The sequence below is a fragment of the Vicugna pacos genome, chromosome 8 (assembly GCF_048564905.1).
Source record: "Vicugna pacos chromosome 8, VicPac4, whole genome shotgun sequence".
NCBI lineage: Eukaryota > Metazoa > Chordata > Mammalia > Artiodactyla > Camelidae > Vicugna > Vicugna pacos.
Window position 1 is genome coordinate 64,812,064 of NC_132994.1, and position 21,997 is coordinate 64,834,060.

The window sequence follows — 21,997 nt, forward strand, 5'->3', positions numbered from 1 at the left end:
CAGGCAATTTGAAGACACTTTGCTCTCAGAAAATCTACAAGGAGGAAGATTAAATGCCTTTCACCATTCCTGACAAGATCTTATGCACTAAAGTGTTTCCTCAAATCTTGGCAATTATTGTCTAAGAATATATTGATTGAGCACACAGTTTGAAAAAGTGCATGCATCCATGCACTACCAAACCCACAACACACCCTGATGCACATGCCTGTGATCTTTGCTCCTTTGCAAAGTCCTCATAGAATCAGAGTTCACTTTGTTCCCTGCCTCTCCCGGCATTCCCCATTCCTGCCCCTGTTTGTTTAAATCCCGGCCTGGGAAGTATGGGCACCGTTCAGGGTCAGCCTCACCACCATGTTTCTTCTGACTCCAGTCCTGGTAGCACTTGTCTGCATTTTGATGGTGTGGATCTTTAAAAATGCTGATGGAGGCACAGAGCGAAGGAAGGGGGAGGCTAGAGCCCAGGCCGAGGCTCGTCCCTGGGTGGATGAAGACTTGAAAGACTGCACAGACGTCCACCAAGTGGAGGAAGGTAAGGACACTGGCTGTACCGCTCAGCTGCCACCTTCTGCATTGTTATGATGAGGGCAAGTCGATGGCAGGGCTTGTGGAGAGGAAGAAACATAGGCAGGTCATTGTCAACCTCTCTTGTGCAAACAGATTAGTGTGTGACGGAGACTGGTCATTTCTCTCGAGTGGTCAGCTTGTCACCTGCTGGCACCAACCCCCTTTTATTCCTGGATTCTCAGTAAAAAGCTATAGGGGGGCTGACATTTTCCCTGGCTCCAGTCCTGTTCTGGATGCTAAAATCTTTCTGAAGGGGCCTGTCACAGGCTGGGGTGGCCGTGGGTTTAGTGGTCAGGTTTAGACCAAGAACTTTGAAGTCAAAAGGAACACTGGCCTACGGGCTCGCTACCTCTCTGTGGGTTAGAGGCTGCTGTCCTCAAAGCTGAGCATCCAATTCAGTAGACAAGGCAATAAACAGGCAACTGATAAGAGTAAAACAGAGATGAACAGGGTGGAACTGATGATAAGGTGTTTCGAGAAGGCTAGGGGGAGTGTGGTGGAACAGTTAGAGAAAGAATGAACCGGGACTGGTAGATGAATGAGATGAATAGCAAAGGGTAGGAGGCAGCTCAGGCGACAGGCACAAAAAGAGCCTGAGTCCAGGGACTGGTACTGGCAAGGATGCTGATAGGATGGGAGGACTGTACTGACAGGGAAGGGGCGAAAATGAAATGGGGTATTGAGGACAGGCTGGGGATGCGTGACCTGAGAAAGAAGAGATGATAAAGGAGGCAGGAAGGAAGGGAGAAGTTCTTAAAGAGCCTTGAGTAATCCGTGTTTGGTCTGTCTGAGGTGGGTTTGTAGGATGGATTTGCTTTGGAAGAGGCTCATTGACTCTCAGCCAGACTAGTAATGCCTCCACCCTCCCTCCGACAGAGGCCACCTGAAGGTGTGTGTGTGTGTGCACATGTGTGTGTGTGTGCACGTGTGTGTGTGTGTGTGTGGAGAAGAGAAGGGATTCTGCTACTGAAGGAACATGAGGTGGATTTGGTAACAGTAAATAAATACCAGACTCAAACCAATTGGAAAATTAACAATGAGACAAAACAGTAAAATAAGCATGGTAGGTCATTGTAGTGTGAGTCAAGGAACATACAGGTGCCTCTGCCTGCTCTGATTCACAAAGAATGTCTGTTCCATCTTCACAGATCAGGAAATCAGCATGTGTGTGCGCCGGTGGGGGAATGGCGGTTGGGGCACAGAGAGGACATGCTGAGTAGATGGCAGACACATACTTCCTCTGGGGACCAAATATGGTGTCCTGTTAATGCTGTCAGTTCCCTGTTTATCTGTAGCATCTAAGGTTTAAGGAGGAGAAATGGCTGGTATTTAACCTCAAAGTGGAAACCTCAGATTGTTTCCCTAAAACGAACCAAAAATCCAGCACAAAAATTCTCTAGTCAGGCCCAGATTCCTGACAGTTCATGGAACTGGAAATAGGAGAAGAAGATATGGGAAACACGACTTACTAAGATATGTCCGTTTTAATGTTAGTGGGGATTTTTCTTCCCTTAGCGTCATTAGCCATCCACAAGCTATTATTCTAACTGAAATTTTGATTGTCACAGTCACTGCTAAAAAGAGCATTGTTAAAATTTTTATCTAGTGTGGGTAACACCTGAGAATAAAAATGTTCCCACAAACTTGGGAACAGACAGATTTTTAGGCACCCATAAGCAGCTGTCAGAATTGGTTTCAAACCTGTTCAATGGATCAATGACAACTCATCTCAGTAAAAGCTTAGGGAGTCAACCAATCAGGGGTGGATTCACTCCAGTACCAGCCCCTCTGAGTGCCAACCAATCAAAAACAATTTCAGCGTAGTAACACTGTCCCTAGAGATGACATCAGTGCTCTTGTGTAAGTCCTGGAGGTCCACCAATCCCTGAACTCCGTGCTTCCCCACCAAGTGGTGTGCTGGAGCTAGGCTGTGGAGCCGGCAAGATCCAGTTCTTAAATACGCAGGAAATCCTGGGCCGTTTGTTCAATTATCAGTAGCTTGAAGTCAGGCCATGATGGGAATATTTATTCCACTGAAACTGGTAAATGCTGTAAATCAGGGCTCTCGTTCCTCACCTCTCAGAGAACTGGTTTACCAGCACACCACTGACAAAAACACTGTGTAAAGTCAGCATTCTCCTGTGTTCACAGAACATGACCAGCATAGCTTTCCTTTGCTATAGGAGTAATAAATTCAGCTTCATCTTTGCATTTCATCATCATTTGACACACTCACATATGAATACTTCTGAATGATTAATTTTAAAAGGTTGGTTTACCAGGACTCCTCTAAGACATTATGTATCCAGGACCAAGGGGAGGGAGGTTAGAATTCAGATGAGAGAAGATTAGAGAAGGGAAAGAAATTGAATGAAGACACTGTCCTTGGGATTGAATCTGAATGAGTTCTTCTAGGGGGAGAGTGAAGATCAGTACAGGACACTGGGGACACCACGAAGATGTGAAGGGACTCAGAAGTCTTGTCAGCTTCACCCAGAATAGCCCTGCTGTATTCAAGGCCTTTCTATCTGGACACTCCCAGGCTCCCTGGCCCCCACCCACCCCGACTGCTGCTAGTGAAATCATCAGCCTATACTGCAGTGAGGGAGTTGGATGGCTGAGAGGCCCATGTAGAAAGCAGAGTGATGGCCGAGGCCTTTGGGTAGGAGGAGTCCTCAGGGCAGGTGTTGCTCCCATCCCCACCTTCAGAATCTGTCTCCTACAAGAGCTGTGTCACCCTGAGGCTTATTAATATTGCTGCTTAAGTTTCCCCCAAAATTGCAAGGAGGGAACAAGGAAGACTTGACACAAATTGGCCTTGTCGTTTCCCAGCTAGAAAATATTTGGCCCACTTGCAAAGATTTTGAAGTAGAACTGCAGAAACACAAAACCAATTTATGGAGAGATGCAGCCAGAAAAATGCCTCCAAGTCAAACATTAAAGGATAGACGTGGCCTAGAATTACTTGGCCATTAAACCTAATTACAGAGCAATTCAAGGTTCCTTGGCATTAAAGCAATGATGAAAGACCAGTTGGTCTTGGTGTCGATAGCAAACCCGGCGTGTGGCAGCACAGAACCTATGTTAAAAAGCAGAGCATCATAGCACACATTAATTTTGGAATAGGTGGGCTTTGCTGCTTGAATGAACCTCCCAGAGTGGCTTGGCTGGTCTGGGGTGGAGGCAGGACAGCTGTGGAAGGAAGCTCTTCTGTCCCCTCTGGTGAGGGCGGCGTTCCTCGGGCGCAGTCAGGAGTTCAAGAGGAAGGACAGAGTGGTACCTCTTGTACTGCTTCACGGCCCTTGATCCTTGGAGCTTTCTTTCCAGGCATGCCCCTTTTCCTCAGACCGAACATGGACTTTCCTCCCCGGGAGAGGCGCAGGGAAGGCAGTCCCCCTGTGCCTTGGAGGGCTCTTCAGGACACTCCAGCCCAGCGGTGGTTGGGACCGTTTGTCTGCCCTGCTCGGAGATAACGGCTGCGCTGATGAAGTTCAGGCAGCGGCCCTTCCTTCTGCTAGAGCGGGAGGCTGCCCTGGACTTGAGAGGCTGCAACACTGCGGAGTCATGTCCCCTGGCTGCCTTTAGGTTATACAATGCTCAATGGACCGGAAGTCAAGGAGGTCTTTTGTGCATTGGTTCATTTACTACTTACTGACTTGGAGAGGTTGGCAGACTTCATTATAAAGGGAGGGGAAGTTTCACTGGGATTGAAAGTCTTTATTGACCCATTTGATAAAGTTTGGGGTTGATACTAATGACATCTGGGCTGGATACAGAGTGGATTGTTAGAAAGCTGATGGGCGTCTGTTGCCACTCCTCCATCACACCTGCTTCCTTTTAACTTAGTAACTGGGCCTCCTCATTAAATGCGTACAGTGTGGGCCCCAGCTGCACCAGCTCGCAAAGTGGGAAAGAAGTTTCTCACACTAGCACTGAGCTAACCTTGGTAGCTGTTAGCACGGTGCTTGGGCTCTCAGTCTCTTTGAAGTTCTTTTTCACCGTGTTCCCTCTTGCCTTCTTCTCCCCATCCGCATGTACCTTGGATTGAAGTGCGTGGATGTGCCTGTGGGAAATGGGTTCTCTTCCACCCAGAACGTCCCAGACCCACAGGGCCAGGCCCTCTCTCTTCTTGGTCTGTTTTCTCTGTTCCTATTGTCATCCTCATCTTTATGTGAGGGCTCCCAAAGTGACCTCTCGCCTTCTGGACATTTAATGCAGTCCCCCTTATCCTCAGGGCATATGTTCCAAGACCCCCCAGTGGATGCCTGAAACCGCAGATGGTATTGAACCCAACACATCCTTTGTTTTTTCCTATACATACACAACTATGATAAAGTTTAACTTAAATTAGACACAGGAAGAGAATATCTGAATTGTCAGCATCACTACTCATGTGCTTTGGGGCCATTACTAAGTAAAATAAGCACACAAGCACTGTGGTACCCTGACTGTCGATCTGATAACTCAGAGGCTATGAGGGACTAACTGGGGGGATACAGTGGACAAAGAGATGACTGACATCCTGGGTGGGATGGAGCAGGACAGGTGTGAGATTTCACCGTGTTACTCAGAGTGGCACACAACTGAAAATTTGTGAATTGTTTATTTCTTGAATTTTCCATGTAATATATTCAGAACACAGTTGACCATAAGTAACTGAAACTTCAGAAAGCAAAACTTGTGCTAAGGGAGGACTACTATATTGGGAGAAAAAACACTGACTTAGCAGTTAGGTAACCTAGATTATAGTTCTGGCTGCATAAGGATTACTGCATGGCCAGGACAAGTTAATTGTGCCCTTGATTCCTATTCCTACTTCTGCTCCACCTTCCCCAAATGGCTCATCTCTTGTGCTCTCATCTCACCTAAGAAAATATCGTGTCTTTGCTCTTTTTCTCAGATGTCCTTATCTAAGAGTTGTGGTTAGTTGATATACCTTTGGTTTTTTTTGGTAATTCATTTCTATGGCCTTATCATTAAAACAAACAAACAAACAAAACCTCTTAACCATGAAATGCACAGAACATAGAAAATCTGCACAGAACATAGATGAATGGCTTAACAAATAATTTTAAAGCAAAAATCCATGTAATTATCACTTAGGTCAAGAAATATACATTTCTAGTACTCCGTAGACCCCTACATGTTCCTTCCCAGTCATAACCTCTTCCATATCTGACAGAAGTAGCTATTATTTTGAATTTTGTGAAAATTACTTCTTTGCTTTTTTCTTTACAGATGTATCACCTATGTATGCATCCCTAAACAGTAGAATTATATTGTTTATATTCTTTCCACTTGCTTCTTTTGCTTAATATTGTATTTGTAAAATTCATCCAGGTTAGACGTGTTACTGGAGTTCATTCACTTTCACTGCTGTATAATATTCCATTTCATGAGTATATCACAATTTATTCACTCTACTGTTGATGAATATATGGGCTATTTCTAGTTTAGGATTATTATAACCCATGCCTCTATGAACATTTTAATACTTGTTTTGGGTACCCATGTACATGAGCTTCTCTGAGCCATATGTGGAATTGCAGGGTTATAGTGTGATGGGCATGGAAATGTACCACCTAGATTCCCCTTCAAGGGCTTGCTGTCCCTTCTGCTGGGAGTGCTATCAGCAAACAGCCTTCAACTATCAGCATCTTCCAGGGTTTACCCGTACTGCCTAGCTGCCTTGCCCAAGATCTACCCTTCTAGGTCTCTAGGCTGAGACCCCTGCCGCTGTAATGAAAGCAGATTAACAAGAGAAAAACAAACAGAAGTTTAATAGCATGTGTACCTCTTGTGCACATGGGAGAGACCCAGGAAAACTGAGTAACTCCCCCAAACGGCCCTAAATACCATCTTCAAATAAAGACAAAAGAATCATGTTGGGGGCTGGGGAGAGCCAGTCATGGGAGGTCATCAGGAAAAGACAGTAAACGAGGGTAAGTTTGTTTCAGAGATTTAAGTCTACATCTTTTCTATTTAAAAGAGTTTCTTGTAATTTTGAGTCATCCTTCTCTTCCGGGTACAGAGAGGGAGACACTTCCAAATGGAGGCTTCCTTTGTAAACATTAATGTCTCTTGCAAAAGAGTGACTTCTACTCTGCTTTTTGGGGCTTCTCCTGTGTCTGCTGTTTCCTAAAAATAACCAACTCAAAATAATTCTTACACTAGAAAGGCATATTTAGCGGGGCATGTCATGCTCCCCTTCGTATCCAAGAGAGGTCATTTAATTCACAGTCTTTCTTGTTCTTACCTGCAGATGCCGATGAATGGCAAGAGTCAGAGGAGGACGTTGAACACATCCCATTCTCCCATACCCGTTATCCTGAGAGGGAAATGGTTCGGAGATCCCAGGAATTTTACGAACTTCTCAATAAGAGACGGTCTGTTAGATTCATAAGTAATGAGCAAGTCCCAATGGAAGTCATTGATAATGTCATCAAAGCAGCAGGTCTGTAATTGCACATTGGGTCTTTCAGAACATCAGATGCAAATGACAATAGCTATTCAAACACAGTGAATAAAGCCTGGAGAGATATGTTTACCTATAAAGTCTAACCCAGGTGTTGACTACTGCCAGGAACATAATGATTTCCACTTTCCACAAACATTCAACTATTACAAACTTCTTGACAGCAGATGTGACAATGGTTTAAAACTTCTGAAGTTATTCAATATTATAAACTTTTATTAAAAATGAAAACGTCTGAACACACTATTACACACTGGAAGAGAAATATCCTCATATTTTCACCTCTCCTTAAAACGCACGCGCACACACACGCTCACTCACATTTACACATTCCCTTTTTTGGAAACAAATTTCTTATATTACATATCATGATGTTCTAATACTGTATGCTAATGAACTGGCAAAATTTATTCATGTGAACTTGCAAAGTAAATCAAAGCAAGGCAAACCTATTTTCAATGCAAATTAATATCCCTCCAGAAGAATAAATGAGAATTATAAAAAAAAGGAGGAGGAGATAAAAGAGAAAGATCCCTATTTGAGAGTCTCCTCTGATTGGATTCTTATTCCTGCATAATTTACACTTAAATTCATTTGCAGAAATGATCGCATGACCATTGTAAATTCATTGCCCAAATGAAAGAGAAGTAAGAATAAAACATTTCATTTCAGTTAAGAACACAAATGCACTAGACTGATGAGTCCTTCATCTCACTAACAGCAGTTACTGGATTTCTTCTGTGTATATATCTGTACCTAAATGTGTGTGTGTGTGCATATGACATTCAGATAAATTTGACATAATTAAAAATTTTAGGAGACAATTTATTTCTTATGTTTAGTGAAACAAATCTTTAGTGAACAGACAACATGAACAAAGTGAACTGGAGTCACTATGTTCAGAAATGGGGTTTGTGTTGAGATCTGACTTTTTAATCATGCCCTCTGTACTGTGGGGACTGGTAGTTGCGAACCAGAACCCCATTAAGGCTGGCAGGCCTGAGGCCCCTCCTGTAGAGTTTATGCCATTAAGTTACTCACTAGGAAGAAAGGAAAACTTGCTTCTGAAATATCGCCCCAGCAGATCCCTGTGTGCTACTTCTAGGAAAAATAGGGCATTTCTAGGACAGAGGGGTGACACCCAGATCAGAAGCTGGCCCAGGCCCTGGCTGGAATCTTAAAGGAAATTCGAGCTCCTTGGATCCCATGACACACTCTGAAGTTTTGTCTGGGACACTGAGACTGGCTCGATTGCGGGCGGAGCTTCCCGCGGCCTGTGGGAGCTGGGAGACCGGCTGTTGTGTGTATGCGCGCCCGGGGCCGAGAGTTCTCATGCGTCCCCAGCAAGACCACCAACCCACAGCGCCGCCCTCAGAGCAGTTTACAGTTTAGTTGCCTTCCGGAGGGTGCTTTCGAAACCGTTTTACCATTTCAGTTTTATCATTTCCAATAACCCTCACAACTTTATCAAGAAACAAAACAAACGAAATTGGGGAACTTTAGCTGTCAGAACTTCCACTCTGAGTCCCCTAACTGGTCACAGTATAGTTACTTAAGGATGTTTTCTCCCATATAATAAGAGGAACAGTGATGAATCCCCACAGCCCTGGGGCTACTGGCCTTGATCCCAGTGAGCTGGTCTGGAGACCCCCACAGTGATGCTGAACAACATCGGGTGAGCAGTGACATCCCTGAGGCTTCTGCCAGGCGCTCTGTGTGCCGGGTGATCTAACTTCATCCTGAGCAAATATGAGTTATATTTATCCTTAATTAACAGCCTCACATTTTCCACAGTTTTAACTATTGGTTTTAACTTAATTGGTGACAGGAACAGCCCCAAGTGGGGCCCACACAGAGCCCTGGACCTTTGTGGTTGTGAAGGACCCGGACACGAAGCATCAGATTCGGGAGATCATTGAGGAGGAAGAGGAAATAAACTACTTGAAGAGGATGGGTCCTCGATGGGTTACAGACCTGAAGAAGTTCAGGTACAAAAGTGGATAGAAATAGGGGTGTTTGGTTTGGCTTCTTAAAGTGAAATAACTATGACTGCAGTTTCCAGGTTTTGTTTTATGTGCTTTAAAGTTTCATTCGACTGTGGGAGAAATTATGGACGTTAAGTCGGGCCTCCCCACTGTAACTGAGTTGAGCAAACATATTGGGCAGGTGATAGGAATGCTGGCTAGAATCAAATCTGGGTTCATGTCTTAGCTCTGATTTTCCAACTGCAAGACCTTGGCAACTTTATCTGTGCATTAGTCTGGATTCTCCAGAGAAATAGAATCAATGCAGAGAAAGAGAGACACAGAAAGAGAGACAGAGGGAAACACAGAAAGAGATTTATTATAAGGAATTGGCTCACATAGTTATGGAGGCTGAGAAGCCCCAACCCAGTCAGCAGGCTGGAGACACAGCAGAGATGATGGTATAGTTCCAGCCTGAGTCCAAAGAGCTGGGAGCCAGGAGAACCAACGATGTACATTCCAATCCACATCTGAGCCCAAAGGCAGGAGAAGACTGAGATGTCAGCTCAAAAACAGTTAGGCAGAGAGAGAAAATTCTCCCTTATTCCACTTTTTGTTGTTCTGTTCGGGGCTTCTGCAGATTAAATGAGGCTCACAAGAGTGCTTGGGTTTATATATGAGGTCTACCAGGTATTAACCTCTCTGTGCCTCAGTTTCCTCATCTGTAAAATGGGGATAAGTCTAGCATCCTCTTCATTATGGAAGTTAGGTGAGCTTGTCAGCACCCAGAACAGTGATAAGGTCACATAGTAAGGGCCATGACGTGGGTAAATAAGTAGGTTCTGACGCAAATACTTATTAGTAAATAAAGCTTTGAGGACTTAACTTTTCTCCCACCTGGAAGGTAAGATCATAAAATACTTCTCAGGTTCTTGAGTGAAATAAATTACATTTTATTATAATGATCACTTCTTCCACAGGATCTGCTTAAGCAGGCTTTAATTTTAGTCCATGTTTAGTAACAGCACAAATTTGGTACAAGTATAATACCTGTTAGGCATTAGTGACTTTGTGGGCTTCCTTCTCTCCAGGAAAGAAGTGGGTTTGTGACTCAGTGTAACTGGTTTTACTGCAGAGACTCAGTGTCTCAGAGCAGGGACACACAAGGTTTCTGTTTTTTCCTAGTAGCTACAACTAACCATGCCGTATTTAGCCCTTTTTTCCCATCAAGGACCAGTCACCCTACACGATATCTAGGATCGATTCCATAATTTCTGAGTCATCTGTAATTAAAACAGTCCATTTTTCAGACTCAGCCTTGTCACTTAAAAACATCTGTCACAGAGGGCTCCTTACAAAGGCTGCCCACCCCACAGTGGCATTTCCTTTCCGCTCTAATCTCTTCTCAGGGTGAGCATGGCGGGGATGGGACACAGATGTGGGCCCTGACCTCAGAAGGCCCCGAAGGGAAGCTAGCTCGTGTCTTTGGCACGTAGGATGAAGGGGGACGCATGCCTCTGGCTGTCCACGGTGGGCCTTTTGTGGCCAGTTTCGACACCAGCCGCCCAGCACCCACTGTGCTCCCAGTGTAGGAAAGGGCGATGGGGCTGCAGTCTGGGGGTAAAGCGGGACTGGCCCCCCAGTGGTTAGGGCCAGGTGGAGAGAAGGAATGGCCTCTTAGTTCTGCTCCTGTTTTGTTTATTTGGCTGCAGAGGATAATTTTTTTCCAGAGATATTTAAACCCTATTGAAATGGATGTTTACTGGTGTTGTAACTTCCTGCCGTGTTCTAGATGTGCAGGAAGTGAATAATGAATATATAAATCTCATTCAGTAGTCATGAGAAAAAACAGGGTGGGTAAAGACAAGTTGAATTTCTGCCCTTAGAGAGATGCTGTGCTCTGTGTGTGCAGCACATACAAAATGCAGCCGGTCCCCATCCCCTCCCCAACTAAGGCAGCAAGAGTTGCTCTCTCATCTGTATGCTCAAAGCACCTAATTATACCTTCCATGCACTTAAAATAGTCATCACCACGTAGTTATTTTCATTATTAGCTTACTCTTCTTCTCATTTTATAGGCCCTATTTTAGAAACCTTTGTTGTACACCAAGATACTCTTGAAATTCCAATTAGCATTACAGACTTTCGCTGCAGACAATACACATACACACACACACAGTTACACATGAAAAACTCAAGGGTCCAGGGACATCCAGTTTAAAAAAGTCTTACACCTCCTAGCACAGCACTGATGCCTAGTAGGTAACTGAATAAATGTTTGTCAAATTGAATTACAAACAAACATATGTCCTGATACCCAGTTTGAGTAAACTCTGAAACTCAAAGCTGTCATCAAAGGCTTCATGTGCAATCTGGACCCGACCTATCTGTCAAGCCTTCCCCTCCTGCTGCTGGTGTGAGCCCTCCACCCCAGACAGAAGTGCCCCTTGTCCTTTTCTTAACAGGCCTTGGCACGTTACTGTCTTTTATATGATGTCATAATAAACTCTTGTAAAATTGAACAAATCCAAAAGATTAGATACTAATGTATGCCCAGGCAAAATAAATAAGTACAAAAATTGGTAAAAGTGACTCCCCTGTCTCCGAACCTGGGTAAACTGCTTGTTCTTCATCTTGCATTTAAAAACTGTTTTGAATTATTCACTGTAAAATAATCCTTAGTAGTAATAATAATACTAACTAACACATCCACAGCACGATGTACTAGTCAGTCTTCTAAGCACTTGGTCTGTTTTGATTGATTTCACCGTCACAGTAACCGTTCGAGGTGAGTGTACAGTCGTACATTTTACACACGAGGAAACTGAGCTGTGAGATGGTAAGCAGCTTGTCCAACATGGCAAAGCTAGTTGACGCCAGAGTTTTTCTTTCCTAAACTATTAACTGTCTCCCTTTTTGTAAAGAGAGAAAAAAGTGATGCTAGTTAAATGCGAGCAAGCTGGTTGAAGAACGGTAAAGTCATTTTAAAATGTAACGTATAGAAGTTAGGAGTGTCAGAGGAACCACAGAAAAATGCACACGTGAGCTGAGTGTGTTTTAAACAAGGCAGCATAATTAAGCTAAAAATGAAATAAATGATGACTAGCTTTTGCTTATTGATAACATAATATGTCCTAAGAAAAATTCCAGTGTATAGCATTGTATGAATATCTTTCCTTTGAATGTCTGTGCTAGAATAAAGCTTTCTCTGAAGTGCATAGGTAGGGTAATGAAATAAAGAGGTGCTCCAGGGAAATATACACAAAATGTTATGATAAATCACAGAGAAAAAAATGTGACAATGAGTGTGTATATGTCCATGAATGACTGAAAAATTATGCTGAACACTGGAATTTGACACAACATTGTAAAATGATTATAAATCAATAAAAAATGTTAAAAGAAAAAGATAGAAAGCACAGGAAAAAAAAAGAGGTGCTCGTGGCTGGAAAATGAAAATTGAAACTCAGCATTTATACCTCACTTGAGTAATCTCACTCCCACAAAATTTTCCTTCCTTTTCTCCATAACTAGGCTGAGAGCATCACCATCCACCCACCTGGAATTTTGTTCAACCTCACCGCCACCTTTTTCTTCTCCCTGCTCACTCCTGTGCCAGTCTGTCAGCGTCAGCGTCTACAGTGCCCCAAGTTCTCCTGGGCTATTGCCTCTGTCTCTTGTCTGCTCCCCTATGAGCTGGTCCCTTGCCCACACCACTACGCCTCTTTCTGAAATAGATCGGATCATGTGATGCTTCTGCTCGGAAGTTTGTGATAACTTTCTATTACCTACTGAACAGAGTTCATGACCCTGCAAACTCTGTGTGAAGACTGCCAGCCCACCCATGCCCCACCATGCACACCATCCTCCAGCCTACCGGGCTTCTGAAATTCCCTGGCCGGCCAAGCATTCTCCTTCCTGACTGCCCTTTACTCATCTCTTCGCTGGGATGCCCTCCCCAATGCCCCTTCTCTGCTTGGTCTTCAGCGCCCAGCCTCAAGAGAAACTTTGGAAACATTCTGACAATCTTCTTATTCATGACTAACATTTCCTTTTTGGGCTCCTAATGCACTTGGCTTATATTTCTTTAATAACACTTACCAGGTTTTATTTTGATAAATTTGGCTTCCTGTAGGTTATAGGATCCATCTTTGTACCTTTTAGCATTTCATGTCCCTTGCCACGGTAGGCCCTTATTAATGTCTGTTTATTGACTTTGGATAGAAAAAGATGAACGTGACACAGACAAAAAAAAAAACTCGCTCTTTTTCAACTTAACCCCCCAAACAGGTAAATATTTTTATTTTCAACGTCAATAAGTTAAGGTAGTAAAAAGAGAATGAAAAACCATTAAGAGAAAATATTTGTCTGAATCCTATGTTTCCCCTATTTAGGACCAACTGGATTAAAGAATACTTGGACACAGCTCCTGTTTTGATTCTCATTTTCAAACAAGTACATGGTTTTGCTGCAAATGGCAAGAAAAAGATCCACTACTACAACGAGATCAGTGTTTCCATCGCCTGCGGCATCCTCTTAGCTGCCCTGCAGGTATGTTACCCTTCCGCTCAGCCCAAGAGAGACAGGTGATACTTAGCAGCCAAATGCAGTTTTGTTTGCAAATTTCAGCTGAGTTTCTGATTCAGGGACGTTGGGAACTTATCTAACACTGAATTTCTAAGTAACAGATGTAAAAACTGACTCTGGAAACCTGGATTGGTGAGTATGTGGTTCGAACAAGCTGGAATCCTTCATTGAAATTTTCTTAGAACATCATTTAAAGGTCAAAAGAATGGTCGTTGTGTTGACCTTCACCTGTAATGACATGAAACGTTAAGGGCTTTGGTAAACACACAAGAGCTTCAGATTCTGAAGGTTTCGGGGATTAGCTTCTTAGTTTTGTTTACCGTTGTCTGAGCCAGTGGGATGATTACAAAGCTATAAGGGGGACCCTATCATAGAGCTCCTTTCCTGAGAAGTTGAGCTTACATTGTACTGCATTAGAAAGATGTTCATGTGCTTAAAAAAATTCCATCTGTATAGTAGCTAAAGCAATGCCAAGCATGAAATGGAGCAGGATTGAGGTCTGCCTTTTGCAAGATTCAGCTCATTCACCGAACAAATATTTTCTGAGTTCTTTCTGTGTGGCAGATCCTAGGAGTCACCAGGATCGTCGCCTTGAGAACTGTACGTTCTAACAGGGACTGGGGTCCTGGGAAGGGTTGGAGCGAGACTATAAGCACATGAAATAAAGAAAGCCAACAGGATTATAAGAGCGAATGAGCCTATTTCCAAGGGACAATTGATTAAAAAAAAAAACTATATGCTTCTTCAGTATCTCAAAGGAAAGTGTGTATGCTGGAAACCCCTTGCAAATGATAGTCCTTGCGACATAAAAGAGGAATGTGTTTTTAGATTTAGAAAAATGATTCCAGAGGAGCTGGCATCCTATTTCCCTCCTGATATTGTAACAGATAAATAAAGGGGTCGCTGTGCAACGTCAGACCACAGGGCACAGCCACTCGTCTTAGTTGGGGTCCCCAGAGAAGCTGTTTAGGCCTGGAGCGAGCTCCCTTCACTAGAGGCTTCTGTGCCTTCAAATCAACTTTCCCCGCTTTGCTGTTGAGTTTGCTGCCCTCTGGCTTTCTGTAAGGCATAATTCTGAGCGTGGCTCTGGCTTTGTGAGGGAGGAAAGAATCTTCCTGAAGACAGATCGCACAGGGACTGGAGGCGTGCAGGCCTCTCAAAGGCAGTTCCAGAACCTCCTTCTGGCCCAGGCTTCACATTGACCATCTGACTGGAAGAGCAAGGGGCAGAGAGGGCCAACCGGGGAAGCGTCTTGAAGCTTCACATGATTTTTATTAGATGTTTATCACTCGAAGGGACTGGGGAGAGGTTAACGGAGTATTTCCTCTGCCTCCAATGTAGCCTTTGACCACTGGGTCGTCTGCCTCCGGACACAGGTGTTTGCAGCTGGGGGTGATGCTCTGCTTCCATTGCCAGTTATATAATCATAGGAACTCCCTTTCGTTTTTCCATTCCTTTGGTGTAGTTGGATTCCCCAAATTTCTTTCCATGAAATAACCATTCTGATTTCTTAAGCATCAGTGGAAGATAAAACTGGTATTTTCTTCTTTGAGAAGTTTTCTACTGTTTGGTTAAAAGAAGGTGGGGTCTGGGGAGGTCGAGGGGAACCTGTAAGACTCAAGATACCCATTGCCTGAGCTGGTACCCTGTCTGCTGCCCAACTTCAGGGAAATGATGGGCCAAGCAGATGTAATAGGGACTAGACCGTGGCCAGGCTGGAAGCAGGGCTGGGATTTTTGCCTGCTGACTTTTAAATGTTTTTTTTCTTTCCTCTCCTGTTGTAGAACGCAGGACTGGTGACTGTCACGACCACACCTCTGAACTGTGGCTCCCGTCTGAGGGTGCTCCTGGGCCGCCCTACAAATGAAAAGTTGCTGATGCTGCTTCCCGTGGGGTACCCCAGTGAAGACGCCACGGTGCCTGACCTCACACGGAAACCCCTGGATCAGATCATGGTGACTGTGTAGGAAGGACCCTGGCAGGGAGATGCTGGAAGGCCATGCTGCCACTGTTCCTCGTGGGTGTACAGATGCTCTTTCCCTGGGTGTTGGGTTTCCCTCGCACTCCACTCCACAGGGGTGGCCACGCAGTGCTCAAGAAACCCTTCCACTTTCTCCAGCACTTTGAGTCCCAGAAGCCCTGCTTCTGACAGTGTGATTAGCTAAACATAGAGTAAGAGATGAACAAGTATGTTCTCTCCCATTTCTTATCCACTTTGGAAATGCATTAAAATTTTACTAAGAACATGCCGTAGTTTTTAAGTTTTTCAAATTGTTCCAGAAAAACCACTGGTGACTTTTTCTTTTACTTTTTTCTTTTTCCCTCTAGCTTTTTTACTTTTTAAAAACTTCATAGAGGACAGAATTATCAGAAATTTTAACGTAGCCCCAAGAATTCAGGTATGTGATGATTTTTTTTTTTTTGATGGAGGTACTAGGGAATAAATCCAGGACCTCCTGCATGCTAAGCAAGTGAATTTTAATTTACACTGATCAAACGGCCTTCTGCCCTTGGCTCTCTGGTGGCTTTTAGGCAAGGATGTGCTTTTGAGATATGCTCTTCCTGAACTTCATGGATATTTCACCAGTTTTTAATAAGTAACCTTTGAAATAATTAAAATGTCTCAAGCGCAGAACAGAACAGTGTGTGCTTGCGTAAGTGGGTTGGACTGGCAACCATCTGGACACATTAATGGTTAGTTGCCCTGACCAGTGTGTGTTGGAGCTGGCTCGCACCAGTTCACAGAAGCTGAGTGTTAAATATTCGGGAATTTTGCAAGCCAGTGATTAAACCATTTGTAGCTTGAAATTGCCCATTGGGGGAGTACTTATACCATCACAATGGACAGACATACAAATCAGGGTTTGCTTTCTTTTTCTTAAAGAGAACTGCTTTCCATACATGAGGGAGCACTAATTGTGTCCCCCTTCTTTTCTACTCTCTGCCATGAAACACGCTTATCCTTTTTCTCCAGATGGCAGTCATGCTGTTTGAAACTGATGGGGTCACAAGTTACCAGGAGGCAGATGCCAGTTTTTGTCTTTCACCAATGATCTTCTGTCTTCTCTACCAGGAGTGCTGCTCATGCAGGTGCATTCGTAAACATAGCTCAGATAACTGCTCATCAAGCAACTCTACTCATCTCTCCATCCCCTCCCACTGTCCTTTTTCTCTTCTATTTTTTTAAACTCAGTTCCCTCCAGAAAAATCGCTCCTGCCTCTCTTCATTTCATTTGCAAGTCACATTGTGCATTGATAAGATCTTTGATGGTATCACTGATAAGAGTCAGAGCTGGTGGCAAGTCTGTATCAGAGACAAGGAAGACTTTTTCCATTTAAAATATAATTAGATATTACGAGAACTTATGCTGTTGATCTCTTTAGTACCCCAAAGTCTCTTTTAGAATCTCTAAAATCTTCCATCTAAATCTTTTATCTCTAAACATGCTTTCCCCAAGTCTACACATTTTACTAAATGCAAAATTTCTTACATTTTGTTTCTACTCTTTTAAAAAAAATTACTAGTGTTGTGATTGGTATTTGTCTTGTCTTTATGTAAATGAGCATTATTTTAACTACGTTGTGGCTTTAATTAGACTTATGTGAGCTGAGAACCTAATCACTGTAACTCACGTTGTTTTTAACAAGAAAAAGATACTCTGAGTTGCACTTTAGCATCACAGTGCAAAGAAAGCAAAGTTGTATTTATGAATTTCTTTTCTATTTCTTACGTTTTGGAACCATTTGAGTCCAGGGAGTTCTTTGCTAGTTTTAGTCCACCCTGCTGAGAGGCTGAGGGCACCTTGCCTCTTGGGCACGGGGTGGAGAGGGAATCACCAGTGGTGGGCAGGGGTCTTCTAAGTACAGTCACTTGAAGGAAAGTGAAAGTTCAAGCACAAGTTAGGGCCCTCGAGCAAAAAGTTGATCTGGTCTCATTCTAATCACATCACCCAGACACACAACCCTGATTTTTCCTGGATGCTCAACAAAGTTGCAAAGGTATAGATTTGGGGAGAGCTACAGCTGGCTTTCTCTTTGAGGGGTGGAACTACTAGTAATTTTTAGCCTGGACAGCACAGCGCAGATGAGCCTGGGTTCAAGTCCCCTCCTGGTGCCCACAAGCTGGGTGGCCGTGGAGAGCTGAACCTTTCTCAGCCTCAATTTCTTCATCTGTGAAATGAACCTGAACACAGTGCTTATCTCAGGACTACTGTGTGACTGCGTGTGGTGGTTCCCATGGTTCCCGGCATACGGTGGTAACACTTAGTGCTAGCTTTTCCTCTGGGCTCTTGATACTATTATTAGTGTTATTATCACTATTATTAACCCTACGTGCCATGCACATTTGACCCCATTAAAAATAAAATGACACCCTTTAAAAGCCTTGCCCTTCATGCACTAAATCATCTTAAACTGTAAATGCAGCGAAGGAAGATCCCACAACTGAAAACCCTCTTTCCCAACTTTCCCTCTCTCTCAATATACATGCAACCCATGTATGACAGCTGCTCCCAAGGTATCTGCCATCCCCATTTGTTAACCATTTCAGCCTTTTGTCACAGACTGGCCCTGTGCAAGCTCTCTTGTATCCTTTGCTTCTTTCTGTTCTCTGCATCTATTTTTTTCCCTCTCACTTTTCACAGTTATAAACCCAGCTGGCCTTTCCGGCTTCTTCTGTCCTCACCACCTGCTCTCCCCCATACATCGTTCTGATCCTGGTAATAAAGGCCTAATAATAACAGGTGAAGGGAGGCCTTTCTTAATAGGTGGGGGAGGGGAGAGGGGATGAGATGGTGTAGCCTCATATGTCAATATCACATCAAGGTCGTGTCCATGAAACAGTGGGGGCAGCGGGTGTAATGCTTAAGCATATGAGCTTAGGAGTCACACAGCCTGGGTCCATATCCCTGCTCTGTCAGGGATCTAAAGGGGAAAATTCTTAATTCTTATTTTGTGGTTGGCTTTATTCCTTTGATAACTATGTAAGCTTAAAAAGCTAAAGCTCTAAACGTTCTTAGAAACAATGAACAGTACATATATGTAGATTTTAAAAATATGTGCAGTATATTGTGTATATGTATTTACATGCAACATATTGTATATGTGCAGTCAAATTGTAACAATTCTACCTAATAAAACTGAAAAATGAAGAAATTTTTAAAAAGGGGAAAATTTTTATTTCCCTGGTAATCTTGAGCTAGTTGCTTAATTAAGACTCTTATCCGATGCATGAAATGGGGTGAATCATACTTACCTCATAGAGTTTAGTACAGCACCCGGTACACAGCGTTTTTACATGATAGGAGTTCAGATTGTGGTGGTGATGGTTGACACCACTGTCATTGTAAGGCAGCCCTGCTCTGGGTTCCAGGTGGGCAAAGGTAAGAAGAGTGGAGGAGGGGCACCCTCCCTTCAGAGGAGAAGCCTGGCAGGGACTCAGGCGGCAGCTGAGGGCCAGGTGGAGTTGGACCAGAGCAGGTCAGCCTCACCAGGACAGAGAGCTTCTCAGGAAACACCACCACTGGGAAATGCCTTTTTTTTAATTTGCTGTACAAGTTGATGCTATTGGTTTGAGATACAGTCAGGTAGTTACTGTTTGCATGCATTTTTAACATTTTTATTTAAAAATCGTGATGGAAAGTTCTGTCTGTCACCGTAACTCAGTGATAAACTCTTAGCACATCATTAAAGAAGGAGAACGGACACTGAGTGCCTCCTGTTGGGATGCAATATGGGTCAGCATCACTTATGAAGTGTTCTTTGCCCAAAAGGTCTCAGCAGAAACCAATCAAGTCTCTACACCTAACTCCCAGTTTACAGTTAATGCTGAGGTTAGAGAAACAAGCCAATTGACATGATGGAAAAATCAGAAGAACCCAGAATATGGACCATTCTACAAGAAATAGGCCTAGACTCTCCAACAAGTCAATGTCATGAGAGGGGAGAAAAAACCAAGAAGGACTGTGACAATCAATGACTCCAACACTTCTGGGACTTTAAAGTTTATTTCTTGGGCAGGAAAAGCATCCACAGGCCCCCACTACCCTCCAAACCATTGCTCTCCCTGGGGTGACTCAGCTGTCTTGTGGCTTTACTGTCCAGAGCACACTGTCTCCTCACTTGGGGGAAGAGAAAATTGGAGGTACTTACCCAGTGATTACAGACCTTGGCCCAGGAACGTCTCCCTCACCCTCACAACCTGATGTGACCGAAACTAGTCACATCGCCTCATCTGAAGATCAAGAAATGTCACCCTCCTGTGTCTGGAAGGAGGGGAGACTGAGAGCATTACAAGTCTCTTTCCCCCAAACAAACACCTTTGACCTTAGGAAATAAAGCTGGATATAACAAAAAAAGTGTTTTTTTCTTATTAAGTCGTATGAGCTGCTTATATATTCTGGAGATCAAGCCTTTATCGGTTTCATTTGCAAAAATTTTCTCCCATTCCGTAGGTTGTCTTTTTGTTTTACTATGGTTTCCTTTGCTGTGCAGAAGCTTGTAAGTTTCATTAGGTCCCATTTGTTTATTCTTGCTTTTATTTCTATTGCTTCAGTAGACTGTTCTAGGAGAACATTTCGAGATGTATGTCAGATAATGTTCTGCCTATATTTTCTTCTAGGAGGTTTATTGTATCTTGTCTTATGTTTAAATCTTTGATCCATTTTGAGTTTATTTTTGTGTATAGTATAAGGGAGTGTTCTAGCTTCATTGCTTTACATGCTGCTGTCCAGTTTTCCCAACACCATTTGCTGAAGAGACTGTCTTTAGTCCATTGTATATTCTTGCCTCCTTTGTTGAAGATTAGTTGACCAAAAGTTTGTGGGTTCATTTCTGGGCTCTCTATTCTGTTCCATTGGTCCATATGTCTGTTTTTGTACCAATACCATGCTGTCTTGATGACTGTAGCTCTATAGCATTGTCTGAAGTCTGGGAGAGTTATTCCAAACAACCCAATCCAAAAATGGACAGAAGACCTAAACAAGCAATTCTCCAAGGAAGACATACAAATGATCAATAGGCACATGAAAAAATGCTCAATATCACTAATTATCAGAGAAATGCAAATCAAAACTACAATGAGGTATCATCTCACACCAGTCAGAATGGCCATCATTCAAAAATCCACAAATGACAAATGCTGGAAAGGCTGTGGAGAAAAGGGAACCCTCCTACACTGCTGGTGGGAATGTAGTTTGGTGCAGCCACTGTGGAAAACAGTATGGAGATTCCTCAAAAGACTAGGAATAGACTTACCATATGACCCAGGAATCCCACTCCTGGGCATATATCCAGAAGGAACCCTACTCCAAAATGACATCTGCACCCCAATGTTCATAGCAGTGCTATTTACAATAGCCAAAACATGGAAACAGCCCAAATGTCCATCAACAGATGACTGGATAAAGAAGAGGTGGTATATTTATACAATGGAATACTATTCAACCATAAAAACTGACAACATAACGCCATTTGCAGCAACATGGATTCTCCTGGAGAATGTCATTCTAAGTGAAGTAAGCCATAAAGAGAAAGAAAAATACCATATGAGATCGCTTATATGTGGAATCTAAAATAAAACACACACACACACACATACACAAACAAACAAACAAAACATAAATACAAAACAGAAACAGATTCATAGACATAGAATACAAACTTGTGTTTGCCAAGGGGGCGGGGGGTGGGAAGGGATAGACTGGGATTTCAAAATGTAGAATAGATAAACAAGATTATACTGTATAGCACAAGGAAATATATACAAGATCTTATTGTAGCTCATGGAGAAAAAAATGTGACAATGAATATATATATGTTCATGTATAACTGAAAAATTGTGCTCTACACAACATTGTAAAATTATTATAAATCAATAAAAAATGTTTAAAAAAAGTGGCGGGAGGAAGGAAGGCTGAAGAAATGGATGAAACTAGAATTAGGATTATGAAAGGCTTAAAGATTCTCTTCTGAAAGGTCAACATTAAGTTTGGTTGGTATTTGTCTGATACAGCTTGTAAATATAACATCCGTTTGGGCCAAGGAAATCCATATAAACATATATATCTCCTTCCTAAACATAGGGGTGATTATTCACCTTAGAAAGATGATACACCAATGAATTTATCTAAATACTGGAGTTTTCAAAGAATATTTGAACTGATATGACAATGAAAAAAAGTAAACATTTTTAAGAATTATCTATAACCTAAGATAAAACATAGTTATCAATGACTGTTGTGCTTGAGAGGCAGGAGGCATATAACTATTCTTTTGCCGGGTATCATCAGAGCATTCCCTTATAATTTGGTGAAATGGGAACAATTGTAATGTTTCAATCCTCACATATCTTTATTTATTATTAACACCATTATTGTGGTATGATTCCTGTACAGTGAACTACATA

At 42.9% G+C, this 21,997-nt stretch overlaps 1 protein-coding gene across 3 annotated transcripts; it reads left to right on the plus strand.

Annotated features, from left to right (window-relative positions):
- Positions 1 to 354: 354 nt before the first annotated feature.
- IYD (iodotyrosine deiodinase) lies at positions 355 to 15,948 on the plus strand. 3 transcript variants are annotated; one of them, XM_006197725.4, is made up of 6 exons: positions 355 to 532; positions 6,830 to 7,021; positions 8,871 to 9,030; positions 13,401 to 13,557; positions 15,378 to 15,548; positions 15,922 to 15,948. In XM_006197725.4, the coding sequence occupies exons 1-6, from the start codon at positions 355 to 357 to the stop codon at positions 15,946 to 15,948; spliced, it is 885 nt and encodes a 294-aa protein (XP_006197787.2). The 3 variants fall into 3 exon arrangements, with proteins under 3 accessions (XP_006197787.2, XP_072822434.1, XP_031535825.2); XM_072966333.1 differs by lacking the exon at positions 15,922 to 15,948 and having other exon boundaries at positions 15,378 to 15,841; XM_031679965.2 differs by lacking the exons at positions 355 to 532; positions 15,922 to 15,948 and having other exon boundaries at positions 6,830 to 6,953; positions 15,378 to 15,841.
- Positions 15,949 to 21,997: the final 6,049 nt, after the last annotated feature.

What these genes read in the sequence shown, in the direction of transcription:
- IYD (XM_006197725.4), top strand. Translation starts at nt 355, where the DNA reads ATGTTTCTTCTGACTCCAGTCCTGGTAGCACTTGTCTGCATTTTGATG. An exon ending in CGTCCACCAAGTGGAGGAAG is followed by an intron (nt 533 to 6,829) that starts GTAAGGACACTG and finishes TCTTACCTGCAG; the next exon opens with ATGCCGATGAATGGCAAGAG. An exon ending in ACAGACCTGAAGAAGTTCAG is followed by an intron (nt 9,031 to 13,400) that starts GTACAAAAGTGG and finishes TCCCCTATTTAG; the next exon opens with GACCAACTGGATTAAAGAAT.